The sequence below is a fragment of the Nyctereutes procyonoides genome, unplaced genomic scaffold, assembly GCF_905146905.1.
Source record: "Nyctereutes procyonoides isolate TBG_1078 unplaced genomic scaffold, NYPRO_anot_genome, whole genome shotgun sequence".
Taxonomy (NCBI): domain Eukaryota; kingdom Metazoa; phylum Chordata; class Mammalia; order Carnivora; family Canidae; genus Nyctereutes; species Nyctereutes procyonoides.
Window position 1 is genome coordinate 20,309,359 of NW_026575037.1, and position 22,612 is coordinate 20,331,970.

At 52.2% G+C, this 22,612-nt stretch overlaps 1 protein-coding gene across 1 annotated transcript in view; it reads left to right on the plus strand.

Moving 5' to 3' along the window:
• Nucleotides 1-22,612, plus strand: part of PLXNA2 (plexin A2) — a 207,963-nt gene that overhangs the window by 159,162 nt on the left and 26,189 nt on the right. Inside the window, exons 13-14 of the mRNA XM_055319349.1 lie at nt 14,474-14,625; nt 20,327-20,444. Of these exons, the coding sequence (XP_055175324.1) occupies nt 14,474-14,625; nt 20,327-20,444 (270 nt within the window). The remainder of the gene's footprint in view (nt 1-14,473; nt 14,626-20,326; nt 20,445-22,612) is intronic.

The window sequence follows — 22,612 nt, forward strand, 5'->3', positions numbered from 1 at the left end:
TGGAGCATGCCTGTGATCATTTTTGAAGCCTCAGATCCAGAGTAAGAAAACCTTCAGGATCAAATGAGTGTTGTTAACCTGCAGATGGCTTCTTTGAGGAGGGAGCTAATGTGTGTTTAGCACGCTTGGCACTGTCTCGTTTAATCCCACAACCTACCGTAGGAGGTAAATGGTCTCACTTCCATTTTGCAGATGAGGAACATGAGGCTGGGGTTGCCCCAGTTCACACAGCTCATTAAGTGGCTCAGACCTAGTGGATTATAGGACGACTGGTAGAGTCGCCAGGCGCCCAAGTAACATAGAGCAGGAAGCAGTGCTTCCCCTTCCTTGGCACCCAACTTTCTCAGCTAAGGGAGAGCAGGAGGGTGCCATCATCTGCATGGCAGGGCCTCCCAGGGAAGCGCAGTGCGGCGGGGTAGGTGCTCATCATCCTGGTGGGAAGGTGCGGGAGAGTGGAAGCTGCTGCCACGCAAGGATCGGGCTTTGTCCGCTTCATTTTACTCACGGTCGTGGCCCGTGACTAGTGCCTACTGATCCATCTCGTGTCTTCACATCACTGCAAAAGTGGTTGTAGGGACTCCTGGCGGTGCCCCCAGCCCCTGAGCTGCTCAGGGCTCCCTGCCTTCTTCCTGATTCTAGTGATTTCCAGCAACTGCTGGCCTGAGAACCTGCTCAGGCCTGGGGTGGAGGGGAGCTAACTTAGGCAGGGCCTGGCTTCCATCAGCTCCTCTCACCTGCACCAACCCGTCCACTCCCCGACTGGCAGGGGCGCCTTGCAGCAGCCCTCTGGCAGCCTCTCCCTGGGAAATCTCTGCCTCCGCGTCGCCCCTGCTCACTGACCGGGGACCAACAGGCTGCTCCATTCACAGAGGACACCCAAGCTACATGATGCTAATTAACCCCCTGAGGTAATTAGGCTGTAATTGATTTTCCCAGGGAACACAGCAGCAGGAGCTGGAGGCCCCAAGCAGTGGGGTCTCCTGTTGGTGTTTCTCAAGTAGAGGCTGTGGAGAAACGAAAGAGCATCTCTGGGGAGGAGAGACAAGCCCGTGCTGTGTCTCAAGCCTTGCAGGGGACATCATTCGGGACAGGACATGCAAGGGGGAGGATCCAGGCCTAGAATATTTTATTCACTGTTATCAGGAATCTCTCCTTTCATTTTGCATCTACTGACCTCAACCTGCCCTCCTCCCCCTGTAAAAGTCCTCTTCAGTTCTTTTTAACGTCTCATTTTTCAAATAATTTTAGACTTATAAAAAGGCACAAAAATAGTACCAAGAACTCTCACATACCCTTCACCCAGATTCTCCGAAATTAACATCTTATATAACCACAGAACAATTATCAAAATCAGAAAATTAACATTTAGACAATAATGCCATGTACTATACATGCCTGATTCACGTTGTGCCACCGGTCCCACCGATCGTCCCCCTTTCTCCGGTCCAGGATCCAATCCAGGGTCACGTGTGATGTTCCGTTACCTTGTTTCTGTAGTGCTCTGGCTCTTTCTCTCTCATGACCCTGATACTGTTCAAGAGTACAGGACAAATATCCCTCAATTTGAATCTGGCTAATGTCTTCCCATGATTTAATTCAGGTTCTATATTTATGGCAAGAAGTACTAACAAAAATGTGGAGTGCCCGTCAAAGGGACACAGGAGCCAACTTGATTTGGCCCCAGTAGCCAAATCTGTGGCAATCTGAGCAAGAAAATAAATAATGATCCTAACTGACTTATAAGCAATAGAATAAAATAAGAATCTATGGTCCTTATTGATATAATTAAACAAACGACTCACGGGGGAGAGAGGAAGCTCTTCTTCTACTAGAATTCGAACTCAAAAATGTAAGGACTTAGGGAAATAGAAAATCACCATTTGGCAAAATGCACAGTGATAATTATTTCAGGAAGAATGGCCGATGAATACTAAAATTAGCGAATGAAAGTATGATGAAAAATAGGATATTTACATAGTCTCAAGCCATCTCCCCACAAGATGTGGATTAATTACAACAAGAAAAATAGAAACCGTACGGAGAAGAAACCTGGTAGATGCTCCTTTTGCCACATGATCAAAGTTAGTATCGCCAGCAATGGGAAGAATCGACCTCATGTGCCTCTCTGGCATTTGTTACCAAAACTGTATTATTTGGTAAAAGTAGCTTTTAAGGAAGAATCAGCTCGTTTTCTTTACCTAGGCTTTCTTGGGCTGATTTCTTGACACTGGCATAGGTCTTTTCTTAATAATCAGAATTCTATGAGATCCATACCTTGTATATGCCCCTGCCCCGTTGTCTCTGGCCCTTGCCTTCAAAATGTGTTCCCCACCCCCTGTGCAAGCCCACATGCAAGAGCCATTTACTACGAAGATCGTTGTTGAGGGGTGAAAGGTGAAGAATTCTATGATGGCCGGTGGTGGCTGCTGGAGGCAGCAACGGTCTCCAGTGCTGGAGACAGATGGGGACTGGGATGGGCACCGCCCTGCCCAGGGGCAGGGGGATCAATGAGGTGACCTGAAATGAGTCCTGCTTTAGGAAAAGAAATGGATTCAAGCTCAGTTGAATGAACAGCTGGGTTCATCCTTAACCCATCTCACCCAACTGTCTCCATGGCAACCAAGCCCACCCCTAGAGACTCACCTCCTGTGGTAGCTTCATGGAGGACAAGCCTTAGGGCCGATGGAATTTCCCAGTCTGCATAAACTTCAGGTTAGAGACCCCCTCAGGACCCAGCATCTGCTCCTTCTCATCCAGCCCGTAATGTGATAATGATGCTGTCCCCTGTGGGGGATCCCAGGCTGCTCCCATTCTAGCTGTCATCCCGCGGTGTCTGCACACGTGTCACCTGTTCAACCCTGGGGACGAGAGATGTGCAGAGCTTCGGAAAGCCCATGAGATGCCTGGCCCACCACGTTGCTGTGCTTTCAGAACTGCTAGAACCTCAAAGAGGAGGATGTTACAAGCCCCCTGCTAGACAGGAAAGCCCAGAAGCAACATTTTCTGACAAGCGGGGAAGGGGCAGCATTCCGCAGAAACAGAAAGGAGACCGAATATATAATTGGGGAGAAAAATGTAAGGGTCTAGAGCTCACGTGACAGAGGTCTCCACTGGAAGTATGTTCATCTGCTAGGGCTACGGTGACAAAGCACGACCAACTGGGTGGCTTAAACAACCGAACTATCTTGTCTTGCAGTTCTGGAGGTTGGAAGGCCCAGATCCGGGTGTTGGCAGGATTGATCCCTTCTGATGGCTCTGAGGAGCCTCTGTTCCGTGTCTCTCCCCTAGCTTCTGGTGCCTTGGGAAAGCAGCAGTCTGGGTATCCCTTAGCTTGTGGACGCATTGCCTTCATCTCTGCATGACATTCCTTCTTGTGTCTGTCTCTAATTTTTTGTTTATTTATATAAGGACCCCAGTCGTATTGGATTAGAGCTCATACTAATGACCTCATTTTAACTTGATTACCTCTGGAAAGGTACCTGACTCCATATAGGTCACATCCTGAGGTAATGGGAATTGGTGCTTTAACATACGAATTTGAGGAGGATAAAATTCAACACATAAACGAGCATTGCAATAAATAAATATCCCTTTAATGAGAAACCACTGCATGTCATGCACTGTACTAGGCTTGGAAGTTATCACATGATTAGTTCTGGGAAGGGAGGCAGGGGGTGCAGTCTCTCACTGCAAAGCCCCAACCTATCCCTGAACATGGGCCACCTGGAGGAGGCTGGAATCTGCTTGTCCCACAGGCCACGCTGCTTCCTCAGAAGGGCCTAGGACAGAAACTTCTCATCAACACCCTTTACTCTTGTCTCCTGTTTAGAAGGAGGACTACAGCACAGACCTAGGTCTTGACACCTAATGAGGACACTTACCTCAGGTCAGGGACATGAACACACATGCTCTATATCCCCGAGTATTGGTATAATAGCCAAACTCTACTGTACACCGGGACCTTTGCATACCTACTCATCCTAACAACCCTGCAAGATACCTACAATTATCTTCACTTAAGAGTTGAGGAAACAGTGCTTAGGGAAGTAAATAATTTGCCCAAAGTCATCCATTTGGTCAATGGCAGAACAAATTCGAAACCAGGGCCCTCTGACTGGGTGTTGCCTGGCTATACACTTTTCCACCTCACTCCACCACAAGTATACCAAAAATATCTGTGCCCAGGATCAGAATTCTTTTGGAAGGTTCCAGGATATGCCAGTAAAACTGGGAGCATTGGCTACCTTTTGTACCGAGCCTTAAGATAACCTTCACCTGTCTTCCCAAACATAATTAGGTCTGCACTTATTCCTATGAGTGGTGGGGGAGCAGAAGGAGCATTCTGGGTGTGTTTAAACTTAAGCTGACCCCTTCTTCCTATACAGGATAGATGTTACTTTAATTATGTATGTTTTTTGGAGTTCTCGGACTCGATAACTTGACTGGCTTCTGGTTGTGTCTGTCAGTGGGGTGATGGGGTTGAGGTGAAAGTTGGAAATGACCAAGCCTGGCAGTTCTTTCTTTTCAAGCATCTGAGCTTAATGAGAGCCCAGAGGATGGGGCCAACGTAGCTCATACCTGCAGGAGATGAGAGAGATCAGGATAAAGAATAAGCAAAGCAGGCTTAAAATGCAAGGAGCAAATCTCCAGTCTTGGGTCTTGGGGTCTTCAGGGATGGACCAGGAACCCATCACCATTTAGGCACCAAAGAATATTCCTGTGTGTCTCTGAACTCACCTGCCATGTTGCCCAGTGAGGCCACACCGATGCTAGCCCGTAGGGGTGCTGGTTTTGCAGTTGTCTCTTCATTGACCACATTGTAGATTTTACTCTGTGAATTCTCCAACGTCACTATCTTGCCCCATCCCTCACTAGTTTATGCTCAGGGAACATAAATTTTCTTTAACACTATCTTAAGTATGTGTAACTGGGAAAGAAAACCAAATGTAGAAAACCATGTGCATTGCTCTCTAAAACCAAGCAAAAATAATAGTTGATACAATATTTGTTTGAGATGATCCGTTGCTCTTGCATTCCTTCTGCTCTCCATCTGCCCAAATAATTTAAAGTGTTTTTTTTTTTTCCCTTGGATTCTCTCAGTTGTGAACGCATTTGTGAAATTGTTTGGGGAGTTGGACATTTACAAGTATTTATCTGTAAGGCCGCAGCAAATCTCTGCAGGAAAGGCCAAAAGCCACCTGCCCAGGGCCAGAAAGACTCGCTGCAAAGTTCCCAACAAATAAATAAATATGTCAGCCAGCTTTCCTGAGAAACAAGTCAGCACTCTGATCTCCCGTTCATTTATTTGCAGGCCTCATTAATATAACATCACTGCAACAAACAGCTAACGGGGGATGGTGTCAGGATGAATAATGGAGTTACTCTGCTGAGATAACAATTAGGTTTTGAATGTACTATCAGCTAAGACAGAGCCAGCAAGGATTCTTGCCGGGTAGGAGAGCTGGCGCCACAAGGCCAGAGATTCCTGCAGAGCTCGTCAGCTGGGCTCTAGCCTACCATGAAGAGTGTGCACATTCTCATGCACACACGTGCCCACACACACACACATACACTCACATTGGAAAAGAATGTGACAATTTGCCATCTTGAATCCAGCATCCAGGTGTCTCTGGGGCCAAGTGCCAGGTTGGCATCAAAATTTGCAGGCGCAAAGTTGGCACCACTGCCCTCTAAAGTCAGGAAAACTCTAAGCACCAGGAAAGGAGCAAGTGGATTAGTGAGATTAGCTGTCTATATACTGGCAACTTGTCCTCCCTGTCTTGTCCTGATTCGGGGGGCCACTCGGGGCAGAGCCTTCTCGATCCCAGTCTCAGACACAGGAGCTTTTAATACAAAGCATGTCCATTGGTTGGGGGGTATCCATCCTGGAGCATCTTCTCTGGGACCCCCTCCCTCGGCTGCTCTGGAAAGCTCTGATGTCAGCCTCTCCCGTCTCCTCTTAAGAGCCCAGTCTAGGGTACTGACAGCCTGTTGGAGATAATGGAAGAGCCAGACAGGCCCGTCAGAAAAGCAGCCGTGCTGGGCCATCTCCAGAGCACCCACTTCTCTGGATTTCAGCTAGCCTGGCTTCTGCCCAGACTTCTTCATCATCAAATCATAATAAGAAAAAGGATAGCTAACTTTCACTGAAGGCTCACCTGGCCCCCAGCAGCACACTCAGCACCCTATGTCATCTCATATAAGCCTTATAACAACCTGTATGAGGGAGGGGCTTCTGTTATCATTAGCCCCGTTTTACCGATGAGGAAACCAAGGCACTTTATCAAAAGCACGCTGCTAGCAAGTTTTAGAACCAAGAGCTACCCCACAGCTGCTTAACTCTAGAGCCCCCACATATGACCTGTACACTGTCCTTCATCTCTCGTCTGGGCTCAGTCCACAGAACTCTCAGTCCACAGGGCTGGAGGCAGGAAACCTGCCAGCACGGAGCTCTCATCCAGTCCACTGCCAGGATGGAAAGAAAGCCAGCAGTCCCCACTCCTGGCATCACACAGAGAGACTGGACAGGCACAGGGAGAGATGACCGGGGCGGGGGCGGGGAGGAGGCCAAGGGCGGCCGGTGCACATTTGCGTGGGAATGAGGACAGAGAGGAAGGTGGGGGAGTTGAGAAGTTCGGAGACATGGGGGTGATCAGCAAAGCCAACTGCACAGCTTCTGGGAAAGTAGTTCGTTCTGGCCTTCACCAAGGGAGAGGAGCTGGGGACCTCAACAGAGGGGAACCCACGAGTAGCATAGGGCCTGAATTCTCATGCCTGATGACTCTCATGCCTGAGGGCTCTCTCCTGGGACAAGAGGGTGGTCCACTCAGGCAGTGCTGTTGGAGGCTAGAAGCACGGGTGAGCTTGACCACTAACCTTGGGCCAATCACTTCACCTCTCTGGGTACTATTCCCCATCTGTTATAAGGAAATTATAATAGGACCTCCCTCACAGCGTCTGTGGAGCCCTACATAGGATAAAATACGTAAAGCCCTTGGCACAATTCCTGGTTCATGATAAGTACTTAATAAATGAAACGATATTAGAAGATGCGATGATAAAGCAGATGTAATAAACGATGGTAGCCAGCGTTATCAGCACTTCCAATGACCAGGAGCCAGTGTCCAGTGTCTGTCTTAGCTCCCACCATGTCTAACAGGTGGGAGAGGCAACCCGAGGAAGCCAGCTTCGCTAGGATGGAAGCCCGGCCTCGTGAGGCCCCCACCAAGAAGCAGCCTTCTCCGACCCTGCGAGCCCCTACCCTGCAGGAGCCCCCAGTGCCACCCTCCAAGGCTGCACCCAAGTCCCAGGGGTGGCCCGGGTGGCGCTCCCCAGGCTGCCGAGCCCCTGGGCCTGGGGCTCCTCGCGCTCCGCTCCCCCGTGCGGCCCTTCCGAGCTCCCCAGCTGTAATTAATCGGCTGCATCTGCTCCCGCCCTTGGGCGGCTTCGTGGCACAGTTCCCTCCGAACTGTTCAATTAGTGGCTGCAAGAATCAGGGCGAGTGTAGCATCACGGCGGCTGCTTTCCAGGTCACGGCACCCACGGTGGAAAACAAACATGACACAGTCTGGCAGGAGCCCAGATTTGTCTGGGGTGCTCAGGCGCTCTGCAGGGCTCTGTTGGGCCCAGCGGCAGGCAGGTGGGGTCCGAGTAGGTGGGGAAGTGGCTTCCCAACAAGAGGCTGTGGGAGGCTTCGAGACGGCCCAGCAGGAGACTAGTTAGTGCCCTACCCTCAGCACAGGCCAACCTCATCCCACAAGCCTGCTCATCCTGGCATAGGATGAGCTGATAAAAAAATACTCAGCCAAAAAAAAAAAATACTCAGCCAGATGTGGATTAGCCACCTATATACCTGGGGCCGGGCGTCGGGCAGCTGGACTGAAGCCTCTGCCCTAGCACATTTCCCACATTCTCCTTCTGAATGCTGCGTATGGACAGACATTTCATTCTATAATCAGCCAAAAAGCCAATACTCCTAAGGCAAGCTCATAACACAGCTTAAGCTCCCATTAAGATGCAAATAAAGGTTTCTTTCCAGAGAAGAGGCTGGCAGGCTAAGAGGAACCTAAAATAAGGGAAGGGACCCCAGGGAGGAAAACAGAAAAGAAAAAGGGACCTGGGAAAGAGACCTAGGGTTTACCCTCCCTCTGGGACTTGCCAAGGACTGGCGTGGTTAATGGTGTGTGTGACAAGTGGAGGGAAGTCATCTGCACAGGCGCTCCTTACTGCATGTCAGACCAGCCACAAGCCTACTTTGGGTCATTACCCTCTCAGAGGATGCCTGGAAGTCCAAGGGTCCAGAGAAAAGCATCTGAAACGATCAAAGGGTTTAAGAAAACAAGCTCTTCCAAGAAAAGGCTAACAGAATTGCAGAAGCGCAGGCCTGCCGTGGCTCCATCTGGGTCTTCAGTATCTGAAAGATGTCTGACGAGGGGACACCCGTTCTGGTGTCCATTCCATGAGCAATCACACCAGAAACTGGCTTAAATTAAAGGAAGAGAGTTTGCAGGAAGAACTTCTTGAGGTTCGGGTGTTAGGATACTGCGTCACTCCCGAGCAGCCCTTAGACACCCCCCTCCTTCCACCTGGCATGACGGAACCCGGTTTGTTCTACAGCCTGGTTGGGACCAACCGCTTCCCAGTAACGGAGAACTGGGGATACGTATCATCGGAGGGTGCTGTGTTCCAGGCAGTGTGCTAAGTATCAGGTTGCTAAGCAAAAGTGAGATCGCCTCTGTCCCAAGACAGTTATTATCTTATTGAGAAAAGAAGCACTTTGCAACCCAGCATGGCCATTACGTCCTCGGGGCCATTCACAAAGGGCAGTGGGAGCAGAGGAGAAGGTGCTGGAAGTCTGCTCTAGGGGATCAGAAAAAGCCTCCCCAGGAAGGCAGATTTCAGCAGAGCCTTGCAGGAGAGGTGGGCCTTTATCAGTGGACATGCGTGGCCATCGGCAGCGGACGAGGAGCAGCATGTCAGATGCACGTCGCCTTTAGGCCCTATAGCCTGGGGACCCTTAGCTCTCCGCGGGAGCTCAGAGTCCAGGACAGAGCTGGACCAGAGTGCTGGGGAGATGGGCGCACAGAACACGGGAGAGCAAAAACCCCCTTCCCCGCCCCACCCCGCACTTAGCAACAGCAGCTGCTCCTGGGCACTTCTCTACCTCATCCCCTAACCTCTGAGGTCCACAGAGGAGACATCAGATGGATGTCTGGTCCGCGATAGAAAACATGTTGACAAGCACGGAGCTGAAATGATCAGTATCTAAGGATCCCAGCGGATCTCTCAAGTTTCCAGCTCCCCTCCCCCTCTCTCCGCACCCTCACTACGCACACTCACACACACTCATACACATCCCAAACTGTCAAGCCATTTGTTTGTGTGGGTGTCTCATTCAGAATTACTTTCCTGGAAGCATTCATTGAGTTCATTGTGCAGTGCTGTGCCTACCCCAGAATGGCTGATCGCCAGGGGAAAAGGAAATGGCTAGAAGGGAAGGAGGAAAGAATGAAGACCATTTTAGACAGGGCCAGTGTCCTCCCAAATTTATTCTGGGTGAAAGGGCGATGTCTGGCTTAGGGCATGCTTCCGCGCAGGGTCCAGAATCCACCCAAGCCAAGGCCCTATCCTCGGCAGCATGGACCAGCTCAGGCTGGGGGACGCCTCTCAAGCTTTCTCCAGTCAGCCCTTGGGCAGCTCTGTCTACCCCCTGTCACGCTAGCAGCTAAGTTCCCTGGTCCCTGTGTCCTCCTTCCAGAGAAACAGAAAGATCCCCAAGCATCTGTAAACTGCCTCCCGACGCCATCATCCCACATTTTTATGATCTGGGAAGGCACAGGTGCAGGGGGAACACCAGAGAGGAAATTGCCAATTGTCAAGACCTGCTCTCCAAACCACCGTCATACAGGGACTTTCCAGGTGTTGTTTTCCTTAACCTTCAGAACATCCCCGTGAGGGAAGTATTGTTATCTGTTTTCTGATAAGGACCCTGAGATTAAAGGTCGCATAGTTCCTAAGTGTCAGAGCTAAAACACGAATTCAGGTTTGTCTTACGCTCTTCCTGCTGCAGATGCTACCCGAGTGTCAGGTGGGCTGTCTTCCCTCTCCCAAACTAGCCGGCAGCAAAGGCCTTCTGAAACTGGAAGCCAGGACCATGTGGATCTGGCCACCATCCCAGCCCTGCCGTGGTTCCCCTCGGTCAGTGGTGAAGGTCTTAAGACAACTCCCATCCTGCCTTTTCTGCCTCACCTCTCTCCTGCCCTGGAGCCCCACAGTTTCCCTCTGATCTGAAACTTCCTTGTCGTTCTGCAAACTCCACCAACTTGCCTCATTGTAGACCTGTGTCATTCTCCCAAGAGAACCAAGCTTTGCAGATGCTACACTGAGCACCCTGCAATCTAACACTGCTTTTAAGAGACAGCCTTGTGGACCATCTCCAGCGTGGACTTGGGACCCCACGGCTAACTGGTCTGAAGTGCTTTCCTAAAAGATCCCATTCGCTTTCTGTCTGGAGAGGACGTCCTATTCTGTCAAGCCTCCCCTCTGTGGCTTCTCCCCAGTACTTGGTCCTGGGAGACATAAGGAAAGCCGGAGTCCTGGGTGTTTACCACCCCAAGCCCCTGCACAGACCTCAAGGCCCTTATACTCAGTCTCAGAGTCACGTGGAAGCCCTCAGGTGTTGGCAGATGTGTTCGACGGGATACCTTTCGCTGGTCCTTTGCACCCTCAGCCCAGACCTCCACCTTGACCCACTCTGATTTTAAGCTGGGGGAGAGCAAATGATATGCAGAGTCACGGAGATTTTTAAAGTGCATTGTGTGGGCACGAGCCGCTGGCATCTGGGTATAGAACATGGAGGACATAGGGTAAGATAGCGGATGTGGCTTGAACAAGCGACCAAGATCAGAACTTGAAGGACAAGTGCCAGACCAGGAATTAGGGACTTTGCCTTAACAGTGGTCAGAACCATTAAAGGATGGCCGAGCAAGTGACTAGTAACCCGGCCACGTGTGTGCTCACGAAGGTCACCAAGTGGTAAGAAGTCAGATCTAGAGGAAGTGAGATCTGGCGCTGGAACATGGAGGCCCTCATGGTTGGTGCGGGTGAGAGGTGGTGGGGCTGTGCTTATCGCTGACCCTGGAACACAGAGTGGGCCACAGATTCAAAGGATGCCAGGGAGTGAGATCTGATGGTGCCTGGTGACTGTTATTTATTATACATGGTAGGGGAGGGAAGGGAAACAGTGGAAAGTGCTTGCAAGACTCCTGGCTGGGTGCACAGTGATCCCATTAGCCTTGAAAGAGAATCTGTGGGGATAATCAGGTTGGGAGTGGAAGGAGGAAAAATTAAGAGTTCATTTTTAGACACGGTGAAATTTGAGGTGCCTGAGGGACATACATGTGGAAATAGAGATGTCCAGGAGCAATTGGATATATGGATATGGAGCTCAGGAGAGAGGTCTGAGCCAACGATACAGATTTGGAAGTCATCGGTAATGGAGACCTGGGGGATCCTTTTGCAAATCAAATGCACACCACCTCTATGTTTGGGAAATCCTGACTCTTACACATCAGTTTTGTTTTAAGCAAGGGAAATGTAAGCAGTGTCCCTTGTAAGCCCTAGGGAATGGGGTTGCTTAGTTCCCTGATCCCAGATTCCTTTGCCACCTACCTCAGGTGCTGGTGGCATAGGCCAGAATGTTGGAAGGAAGACCCCAGGGACCCAGCATCCCCCAGGCATTTTCCAATGACCTGTGAGGACTCTGATTCTCCAGGTTTGGATTCCAGCAGCTGTTAGCTAGCTTAAAAGTGATGAGGCTGGCGTCTCCACACCCCAAACTATCTCTTTGACATGTGCCTTCATGCCAAGACTCTAACAGTTGCTAACAATTAAAAAAAAAAAAGTCTTTCTTCTGTAAACAATATGTTGGCTTATGCAACATGCAAGCTGGCTTATGCTTCTGAGCGGCTCTGTGCTGGCAAATGGACCCTGCGGCCCCTCCTGGTGCCCACGGTCGTGTCTCGGACCCCAACCCTCAAATATCAGGAGGGGACACTGCGATGACTTGCCAGCTGAAGGAAGCTGCCTCGCAGATCCTGCCAGCGCCGCTGAATATCCACAGTACAATCCCCACACGCTACCTGCAAGATGGAAATATTTTTAGGCATTCCAGAAAGATTTCGTTTCACAGTTTTTCTGAAAGGTTGTAATTAACTGCAGCGAGCAAAAGAATGTATTTTTAAAAATAAAAGTGGGGGAAGCAGAGCAAAGCAAGCGCCACGGTTTTGTCAGTTCTTTTTGGTAGGTGGGTTCTTGTCATCCAGGGGGGCTGGGGGACGGGCGAGAGGGGCCAGTGGAGCTCACTCCAAGTGGAATAAAGGAGAACCGGGCACAGAAATTTGCTCGAAGCAAATTCTTTCCACCTGATGTCTCCTGCAGGGGCGCAGAGGCATCGCCTGCCCTGTTCCTCATTAGCAAGGGTCCATCTCGCAGAGCCGGGGAGACCCCAGTTCCAGGGGAGAATGCAACAGCCAAGATCCACTAGTGGTTATTTTTAGAATCTGGGACCAAGGGGGGAGGGCAGGAAAGTCATGGGGCCATTGGTTCCTCGTGCCAGCGCATTTCTCTCCAGATTGTTCTGCGTCCCCCCACCCCCACTCAACGCCCAACACAGAGAAGTCTCCGAACCACCTCCACTATCCCTCCCTTGATTCGTTTCATGAATCTTGTTTATTTTTATTCAGAAGGTGGATATTTTATTCCCAGAGAAGGGAACCGGAGCCTCAGACAAGGAGACTTAGGTGAAATGAGCTCCCCCGATGACAGAGTTCATGGCCTAGCCCGTCAAGGAGGGAAGGAACCCACACCGTGTGAGCCTTGCAGAAGAGGATGGGGGTCAGGAGGTCTGACTGACTTCAAGTCCTGGCTGTGCAGCCAACTTGCTGAGAGCCCAGGAGTCGGCCAGGCAGGGAGGGAGGCCTGTTCCTCCTCCCCACTGTCATCTCTTCTCTGTGCCCCCATCACCTGGGCATTCACGGCCAAGTTGGTTGCACAACTCATGGTGCCCACATCACAGGAAGAGCACAGTGTCCTTTTGGGGGACAGGGAGGAAGGAAGAGTTTCCAGAACCTTCCACAGCATTTCACCTGTCATCTCTGCCCTGGGACACACTTGACTCCACTGGCCACTTGATGCTCCACCAGCACGTACGGGGTTAAAGGAGGCTCCCAGTGGGGCCCGAGGACAGAAGGTTCCAGGCTGCAGCTCCATTTGGGAGATTCTGGTGGAGCCTTGGCCTTGACCAACCCACCTTTCCCTCCCTCCCTCCCACCCAGTTGGTCTTGCCTTTCTTTTGGTAATAGTGGAAAGAGTCTCAGACGTTTTAAATAACAGTATTATACGTCATATGAGAATCTTAGTGTAAGACACCCCGACCTGCTTCCAGGGATTGAGTTCACCTCTAACTTCCTCCTGCTTCAGATCACTATGGACCACAACAGATGAACTGACCCCCTGGGCCCTATCCGTTCCTTCCCAAAGAGCCGCATTTTTCCGCGAGCCTGATCTCATCCCAGACAGATGTTTACACCTTGGGAGAGCCTGATTCCTTTTCCTGTTGGGTCAAAAGCAAAATGAGACAGCATTTGGTGACTGAAGTGGGAACTAACTGAATGATCCTTGCAAATGAGAAGTCAGCCAAATTTGGGAAATCCTAAAGTTGCTGGGTTTTTTTTTTTTTTCCCCATGCTTCTAGCAGGTATCATGGGATTTTTTTTTTTTTTCATCACAATGTCAGACACACTTTGTATCTTTCATCAGACCCCGGGAGCAGTACCTAATCTTGGACTCCTCTGGGCTCCCACAGCTTTTCCTCCAAATCCGTCTTATCACTGTGTGCCCTGCATCAGCATTATTAATGGCTTCCTTTATCTCTTCCTCCTTGACCAGAAGTTCCTTGAGGGCAAATTTTCCGATTTCCTGCGTATTCATCATTGTAACCCCTACAGTGTCTAGCAGGCAGGAGTGGCAATAATAGCACATAACAATTACAAAGCCCTTTCTGGTTTACAAAAAGCTCCCAAACGCCCTATCGGGTGCTCGGAGCGACGTTGGTAGAGATGATTATCCCCCCTTCACAACTAAGAACTGAGGTGTAGGGAGACTCTGTGACTTGATCACCATGAGGCAGCTGGGGAATTAGAGACACATCTCAAACAAGGATTTTCTGCCTCACGTCTAGGACTTCCTGATAATGTTCTAAGTAAATGAACGCATGAATGAATTCATGACCTCAAGAACCGAGGAAGTAGTAGAAAGGAGATGATGGCAGGAGCCCAGACAAGCTGACAAGTGGAGGCAACATGGTCCATTCACCCCGATTCTGGGTGTGCAGCCTCCCTCGGGGCGGGGCAAGGGCACTGCTGCCCCTGCCTCTGTGGCCTTGCAGGTGTGTGATCCCATTTCCCTCCCGCAGATTCTGACGGTGTCTGGACCACCTGAAGGAGGGACTCGAGTGACCATCCATGGCGTGAACCTGGGCCTGGACTTCTCTGAGATCGCCCACCACGTGCAGGTGGCTGGGGTGCCCTGCACCCCCCTGCCGGGGGATTACATCATCGCAGAGCAGTGAGTCTGGGGTGCTCTGTCCCATACTTTTCCCCTTTGCAGCTGAAAGGGGGGGGAAGCTGCCTCTCCCTTCTTGGGGATTTCTCCAGGATTCCCTCCCATCCCATGGACCCTGCCTGGGAAGCCTTCCCAGAGCCCCCTTCCCCTCCTGCCTCCTCTCCCGAAGGCTCCTATCCTGAGTGATTCCCTGCTCCTTGGTTCCTGTGGCATCAGAGCTCCCGGCACGACACTGCCCCTCGGTCTGCCTTGGCCCAGCCGGTGGCACCTGAGCCTTGCTCCCAACCAACCCAGGCTCCTCCTCGGTCCCCCGGGCCCCTCCCCTGCCAGCCCCCATTGGAATGCATCCCGCACGGTGGGCTGCGGGCAACAATTTGTTTGGCTCGTGGGGCTCTGACAGCAGCTTAATCCGAGCAGGGCCTTCGCCGGAGCAAATTCATTTATTTCACTAAGGGAAATGTCAGCTGGAAATTAGAAAATAGGCGTGTAGTGGCGGACAGGCGAGCGGGGCTCCAGGAGTGACATATGTTCCAATTTGGGGCGTTCATTTGGCAGTGGCGCCGGCTGTGGAGGCGGTGGGCAGGGGATGGGCACAGAGCTGAGGGCAGAAGGGTGGAAGGAGGGATGCTTTCCGCCCCCCCACCCAGGAGAAGGCAAAGGGAACATCCAGATCATTCTGCTTGATTTGTCAGGTAAAGTGGGGTCAGGTCACCCAGTTCTACTGAAAACACAGCTGGGCCAGGGGTGCCCAGAACCCTCCGAGGAGCAGCCTGGTGGGAGGGGCTTCTCTCCCGTAGCCCCACCCCTGGGGTCCAGGCCCCTCCCCCTGGGCCTCCCCAGAGTCGGCCTTGAGTAACACCCAGAAACATGACAACACTTTATCTTCTGTCAGTACTTGCACGTCCTCATGCGTTGTCTCGCTTGTAATTGGGGAGGACGCCGAGAGATAGGTGCTGCCCTCGCCCTTGGCAAAGCAGGAGAGAGCCACAGTCTTGGAGAAGTGAAGGGACTTGGGCAGTTCACCCAGTGCACAGGTGGCCAAGCAGAGCGGGAACCTGAGGCCCCTGACTTCTCCAGATCTCTCCATCTCATAAGAGCAATGGGGCAAGGCTCCTGGACAAGAGCCGTCCGAAAATTCCGTGACCCAGCAGCGAGTGGCCTCTGGGGCCACTGGGGGCAGGGCCCGCGGTTCCAGTGTGGCCCAGAGCAGGCTCAGAGTCAGAGGAGTGAATTCCCAGACTCTGGGGACCACAATGAGGACCCCTCGCCCCCGCAGTGGGGACACAACGGGGCCGTTCAGATCCTTCGAACCAGACCCAACTTCCGGACAACCATATATCCCTGCGAGGACTGACTCTTGGAGGAAAGACTGGCTGGGTCTCCAGAAAAGAGATGGGGGGTAGGGGATTGACAGAAATTGTGCTTCTGAGCCAGAAGAGGAGGTCAAGGCATCGGGGACAGGAGGCAGGACAGCTTGCGGGGTCCCTTCCCGTCAGCACCCTGCCAGGCTGGACTAGACACTTGGTCCCACCATCCCTGAATCCACTGTGGCCGCAAGGATCTGCCTTGGGCCTCTGGACACAGGCCAGGGCTCCTACTTAGTGAGATGCCGCAGGACCAAAGGACAGGGTCTCGGGGACCGACGGGTAAGGCTCTGAGCTGAGGAGTACAGTCTTGAGCAGCTGGACGTGGAGACCTCATGAGCTTTGGGACTCGTAGGTGGTCTAAGTCCTGGCTGCTCCGGGGCCTTTGCAAACTGTCCGATCTCTCGGACCTTCACCAGCCTGGTGGAGATCATGAGGCCTACTGCACGGGCTTGGGGGGAAATTCAGTCAGATGGGGAAACGGAGACCACCGTGTGCCTGGGAATGTGAGGGAATAGTCTGTCTTTGAAATCAAAGGCCCCAGGGCCACGGGGGAGAAAGAGCCGAGAGAAACCAGAAGTGAGGATGTGGGGGGAGCCGGGGGAGGTGACTGACGGTCGCCGGGGGTCCCTGCCGAGGCTGGTGGTCCCCCACCCTAGAAAACCTCCACCGCCTTCTTCTGGGGCACAGGAGGGGCAGGAGGCAGCAAGCGCTCTCCGCACCTCAGCTGGTGCAGCCCTGCTTCCCAGCCGTGCCAGGCTCATTACCACTCTCGAGGTTTCGGAGTTTGTGAACCTCATTAAAGCCTCCATCCCAGGCAGTGAGCAGCAGGCGCAATCGTTACAGATGTCTGGGCGAGATGAATTTGGCTAACCGGGCCAGTGCAGTGTCCCGGGTGCGGGCAGGATTAGCGGGCACGGTAATGGCTCACCGTATGCTGGTGCCACGCCATCCATCACTCAGCAATTAGGTTAATGTTGGTTAAAGGGCCCCACTTAGTCCTCCAATCAGCACCCCACCGGTCTGTGGAGGGCCAGCTGATTCCATCACAGGACGATTTCTGGGTGATTAGACACAGGTAGAGGCCGAAGCTCAGCCTCTCCTGGGACAGGGACTCTGTGTGAGAAGGACTCAGCCGAGGTCCTCAAACACAGCCTCCCCCATCTGCTGCAACTGTGAACCCCGTCATGGCTGGCTGGATGTTAGAGGCATGTGCTCCCCCACCCAGGGGTGCACGCTCATGGGGAGAAAGGCACCATCTCTGCCAGACTGTGGGGGTGAGGGCACTGGACTGGGTGCCAGGAACTCAGCTACTGGTGAGCTGGGTGACCTTGGGCAAATCACTTTGCTCCCAGATTCTCAGACGTCTCATGTGGAGAATGAAGAAGTGTAGAAATAGGTGATCTCGACAACTGCATCTATGATCCTTGGGATGTCAGAGCAGTAAACTGTGTGCCCCGTGGAACTGCAACTCCTCCCATCAGCAAGCCTGTGGGCGTCACGAATGTGTCTCCAGAAGCTCCCTGTCAACCAGGAGGGAGTTGAACCTCCAAATGTTGAAGCTGGATGATTATTAGTTTCCTCATTTTGCAAGGAGAAGCTTTAGGCATCCCCAGCTATCGTCTCCTTATGATCTTTAGGGAGCTTAGAGCCACCAGAGACACCAGGAGGAGGCCGGGAAGGCAGGAGGCCCCCAGAAATCAAACCACAGGAACTTCACCAATTTGTAAGGCTTGAAGGAGGAAGCGGTGCACACACTGCTGCCTGGGGTCATCTACGCCCAGGAAGGTAGGGGGCATAGATAGATGTCAGCACCTTAGGAACCCAGCTGGCACTTCCCCACCTCCCCCCACATCCTCTCACACCCCAGCATCCTCAGCTGCACCCTGGCATTGCTGCCATCGCTACCCTGCCCCTTCCCCAAAAGACAGAGGAGGCACCCGTTAATTCTATAGCGGTAGAGTAGAATGGTCAAAGGCCTCAGCGTTGGAGTCAGGCGGGGCTGGACTTGAACCATGGCTCTGCCACTGTGGCTGCGGATGGGCCGCTCAGCCTCTCTGGGCCTCAGTGCCATTGCCCGTGACGGAAGGGAGCACACCGTCGATCTCTGGCGCCTCGCTGCAGCCCAGTCCCTGCTCCCCTGCGTCACGCCGCTCCCGGTGGGGCATTCGGAGCCCACTACGGGCACTCAGCCTTGGACACTTGGGCAGTGCCCGTCTCCCGCCCATCCCTCTTCTCCGAGGCCCTCGATACGTAAAGCTTATCTTCTGGGACATGAGCCCCGAGCAAGAAAATGTTCTAGAAAAGACGGTGCACCCGAAGGCTTCGGGCCATTGTTAACCTCCCTCCAGAAAGAGCTGAATAGCCCATTTTAGGCTTTGTCCTCTCCTAGACGGACCCCTGAGTCCAAGGAAAGAAAAGAATGCCCCCGACTCACATGTTCCCATATTTCCTCTCCCTGATGCCCAGTCAAGCCTGCCATGATTTCCTCCTCCTTTCTTCTGGAGGATGACTCTGGCCCTGGGATGGGGATGAGGGGTGGGGGACAAGAGAGCCCTAATTAGAAGAGAGGGACAGAGATTGATCTGCTTCTCCCCTCTTATTTGTCCTCCTCTTCCCCTGCAGTAGATCACGGAGTCTCCCCTGCGGCCCCTTGGGAGCACAGAGGTGCGGTTTGCAGGCGGGCAGGGACCCCAAGTGGGGGGCAGGCGCTGGGGCCCAGGACCCAGGGGGAGGGATTTGTTACTCCAAGCAGGTAGCAGCATGAAAATAACCACACACAGTACCTTAAATTAAGCTTCTCAAATGCTCTGCTAATGAGGTTTAAGAAGACAGTTACGTGCAAAAAACTAATTGATCATCACCACCGCCTTTACCCCGCGTTCGTAATTCATTTATTTATTCATAGAGGAAGGGAAGGGAGAGTCTCCTTCCGTGTGCATTCAGTACTGTCTTGTCGAATCTAATATGCTAGACGTAATAAGACAGTTATTGCATGTTAAGTAAATATTCACCGGGAGTTAAAGTACTTATTTGGGATTAACTGTTATGAAGGAGGTGGAGATCCCTGGCGCGCCGTGTGTGTGAGCATGCGGCGTATTTGTTTAGCACGAGTTTTATTACATCGAAATGAAATCTCTGTTTAGTTACCTTCCTTCCTAGAGAAGCAGTGGAGATAAGCACCGCCCGGTTAAACACGGATCTTCCCCGCAGCGCCGGCGGAATGCTGGGGATTAGTGTACCAGGGGCTGTTTCCCCGACGCCCCGCTAAGCAAACCTGCCAGGGGCACCATGGTGTTGGGAGGAGAAGGAAAGTCCTTTCTTCCGTCCAGAGCTTCTTTGCCCGGCCTGGTGGGGCTCTTGCCCACCCCCACCCCCGCCCCGTGCCTTATAATCCTAGCAAGAGGAACCCCCCAGAACCCGATTTCTCCAGTCTCTCCCACCCTTCTGAGAAGGCTGCTGTGGCCAAGGCAACCAGTCTCTAAATGTGCTTGTTGTAAGCGGATCTCAGGCACCAGGGGAGTCATCACCGGGGGTATTGATCTGAACTTGAGGAGAGAGAAGGCCGCACCCCCCTCTTCCCTCCAGCTACCCAGCGTCTTAATGTGAGACGTGACTTCCAACCCCACGGCTGGTTCACTGCCTCGCCCACCAGCTTGGTGCACTCAGACCTTGATTAAGTGGGAGTCCGGTGTCAGCTGCCGTCCTAATGTCCTAATGAACTCGTCCACCACCCACCCCTTCGCCTGCAGCCGCAGGACTGCGCTGCTCCCGTTGGCTGGGAGCTGGGAGCTCCTGTCTGGGGCGCTCACTATCTCACCAGATTATCTCTTCCCTTTTTAAAACTCACTGTGGGAAACGAACCACAATTGAATCCGCTTGGCAAACAGGCCCTCACCCCCTCCTTTAGGGAGACTTGCAATTTTGTCTTGTCACGCAGGAAAGAGCACTAACTGAATCACTGCTCCCAGGTCTCTGTTGGACATCGGGTTTTATTCTATAGCAACCGGGTAGCTACCCGGGGCTACGTGCCGCACTAGGCAATGGGAATACTCCAGATACGGGTTTATTCAGAGAATTAGGCAGCGTGGAGTTCCGAGGCTCTGCAGGGTTTTGAGGTGATCTCATTCATCCTCTCCCTGTATGGATCAGAGGCTAAAGCCCAGAGAGGGAAAGCACTTTACCCAGGGTCACACAGCCGGACGAGTGAGCAAGCTGAGACTTGGTAGGGCACGTGTGCAAGGGGGTGATGAGTCATTTAATGGGACGGGGGTGAGCAGTGCAGGCGCGGATGCCAGCTCTAGCCCGGCCTCTCACGGGAAGCTTTGCTCTCTCCTCAGGATCGTCTGTGAGATGGGCCATGCCCTCGTGGGCACCACCTCCGGGCCCGTGCGCCTGTGCATTGGCGAGTGTAAGCCCGAGTTCATGACCAAGTCGCATCAACAGTACACCTTTGTGGTGAGTGTGGGGGTCCTGCACAGGGCTGTGAGCTCCCAGCAGGGCCACACTTCTGTTCCAGACTTTGCCCCGGGGAGGCCCCAGAGCCCGCTCCCAGGCCAGGACTACCCCTGTGTGACTACCAGCGCTGCTAGAGTCCCAGAGAGTCACGGGTCGGAGTTCTAAATAAGGCCACATCAGGCCTTTCTTAGAAAGCGTCTGCCTTCGGCCCAGGGTGTGATCCTGGAGTCCAGGCATCGAGTCCCACCTGGGGCTCCCTGTAGGGAGCCTGCTTCTCTGCCTGTGTCTCTGCCTCTCTCACTCTCTGTGTCTCTCATGAATAAGTAATTAAAATCTTCAGAACATAAAGACTCCTAACTCTGGAAAATGAACTAGGGGTGGTGGAGGGGGAGGAGGGCGGGGGGTGGGGGTGAATGGGTGACGGGCACTGAGGGGGGCACTTGACGGGATGAGCACTGGGTGTTATTCTGTATGTTGGTAAATTGAACACCAATAAAAATTAATTTATAAAAAAAAAAAATCTTAAAAGAAAAGAAAGTGGATCCTTCCCACCGGGTGGGGAGGGGCTGCCCCTTGTCCCGCCAATGTGACATCTTAGTCTCATTCCAGCCTAATGAGCACAGATCGCCTGAGGGACCTAATTAAAAAGGTCTAAATTTATCCACATGCTTTGTTTTCTGCCAAGGATATTGTAAGTGGGAGTTTAGAGAAGTCACTTCAAATCCCGCGGGGACGTGCGTCTGTGGCAGGCCCACGGGAGCGGGCGGGGGGTACGTGTGAGTTGCTCTGTGGGATGGTGTGGTTGTGTGCACATATACGCACACCCTCACACCTGAAAACATCTCTTGGCGCTCAGGCAGCAGGTAATAGAATCACAAAGGCTTTCTTTAAGGCTGGGGCTGTCTTCCTACCGAATCAATAGCGTGTTTCTGGGGCCCTGGAGTCTGCTGGGGCTGTCTTCCCACTGAATCGATAGCACACTTCTGGGGCCCTGGAGTCCCTCTTCTGACACTTACCTGTATCACCACGTTGAGTTGTTCATTAAAAAGTGTTAACAGCAGCCGATGGGGTCAAACCAGCCTTGCTACGAGTTTTGAAAAATCATTAGACCACAAAATTTTATTCTCTCCAAAGCATTTACTGCTTGCTTTAGGTTTTCCAGGCTCTACCTTCCTATCTTGGCATCTCTGCTTTTTTATCCTACTCGTCTTTTTTTCTCAGATGGGAGAGGACTGCAGCCTACCTGCCGCCAACCTACCCTGTCTCTGACTCAGGACAGACAGGGTCTTGCAAACACAGAAAGTCTGGATGGAGAGAGAACTGTAGACTGCCCCTGCTGGGGGTCAGGGGTGGGGGGGGGCTTTAGAGATAATTTAGCCCACCTTGTCTCAATGTTGGAGCAAACAAAAGCCCAGAATGATCCAGAAACTTGCTTCAGGGCCCGTGGGTAGTGAATGGCTGATGCGGACTAGAATTCGTGCAGGTGTAGTTGCTCAGTTAAAAGGCACTTTCCATTCCACTCCTCTGTCCTCCGGGCAGGAGCAGTTGTCTCTGATTTAGGTCAGCCACCCGATGCATTAGAGACCAGATGACACTTCTTTGAAGCTTCATGTTTAATTTTACAGCTTAGTGAGTTTACTAGAAAGCCCTGGCCATTGATGGGCCAGCCTCCTCATGAAGGTTGGGGAAGCCACGCCAGACATTTACTGACAGGGCTCTGCCCCAGGCCCCCTGCTGTGCCCCCTCACATGCTTCAGAGGGGGCAGGACCTGTGCATGGGCCACTAATGGAGGACTTTAGCCCCTTGGTGGCTCGATCTAGACAAGGATGCTTTATTCAGTCTTAATCGATTTTGTGCCAAAAAAATCAGTACCGGCTCCAGATAGAGAAGCATTTTCAAATTGCTCTCAATTTGTAAACTAATTGATAGATTAGTCAGTGCTACCTTTGCCTTCCCTTCAGTGTTATTATGAGCGTGAGATTCCCCAAGGAGTTAATTAATTCTAAAACATGGTCCTTCTGCCTTCCCTGGACATACCAGAGCCTCTTCTTAGAAACAGTCTCAACTCCGGGATAAGAGATTAGAAAGGGCAGGAAAAGTACCTGTACCCCGAGCATAGACTCAGTCCCTCCTTTGGCCCTTATGTCTAACCTCGGGCCTGTCACTT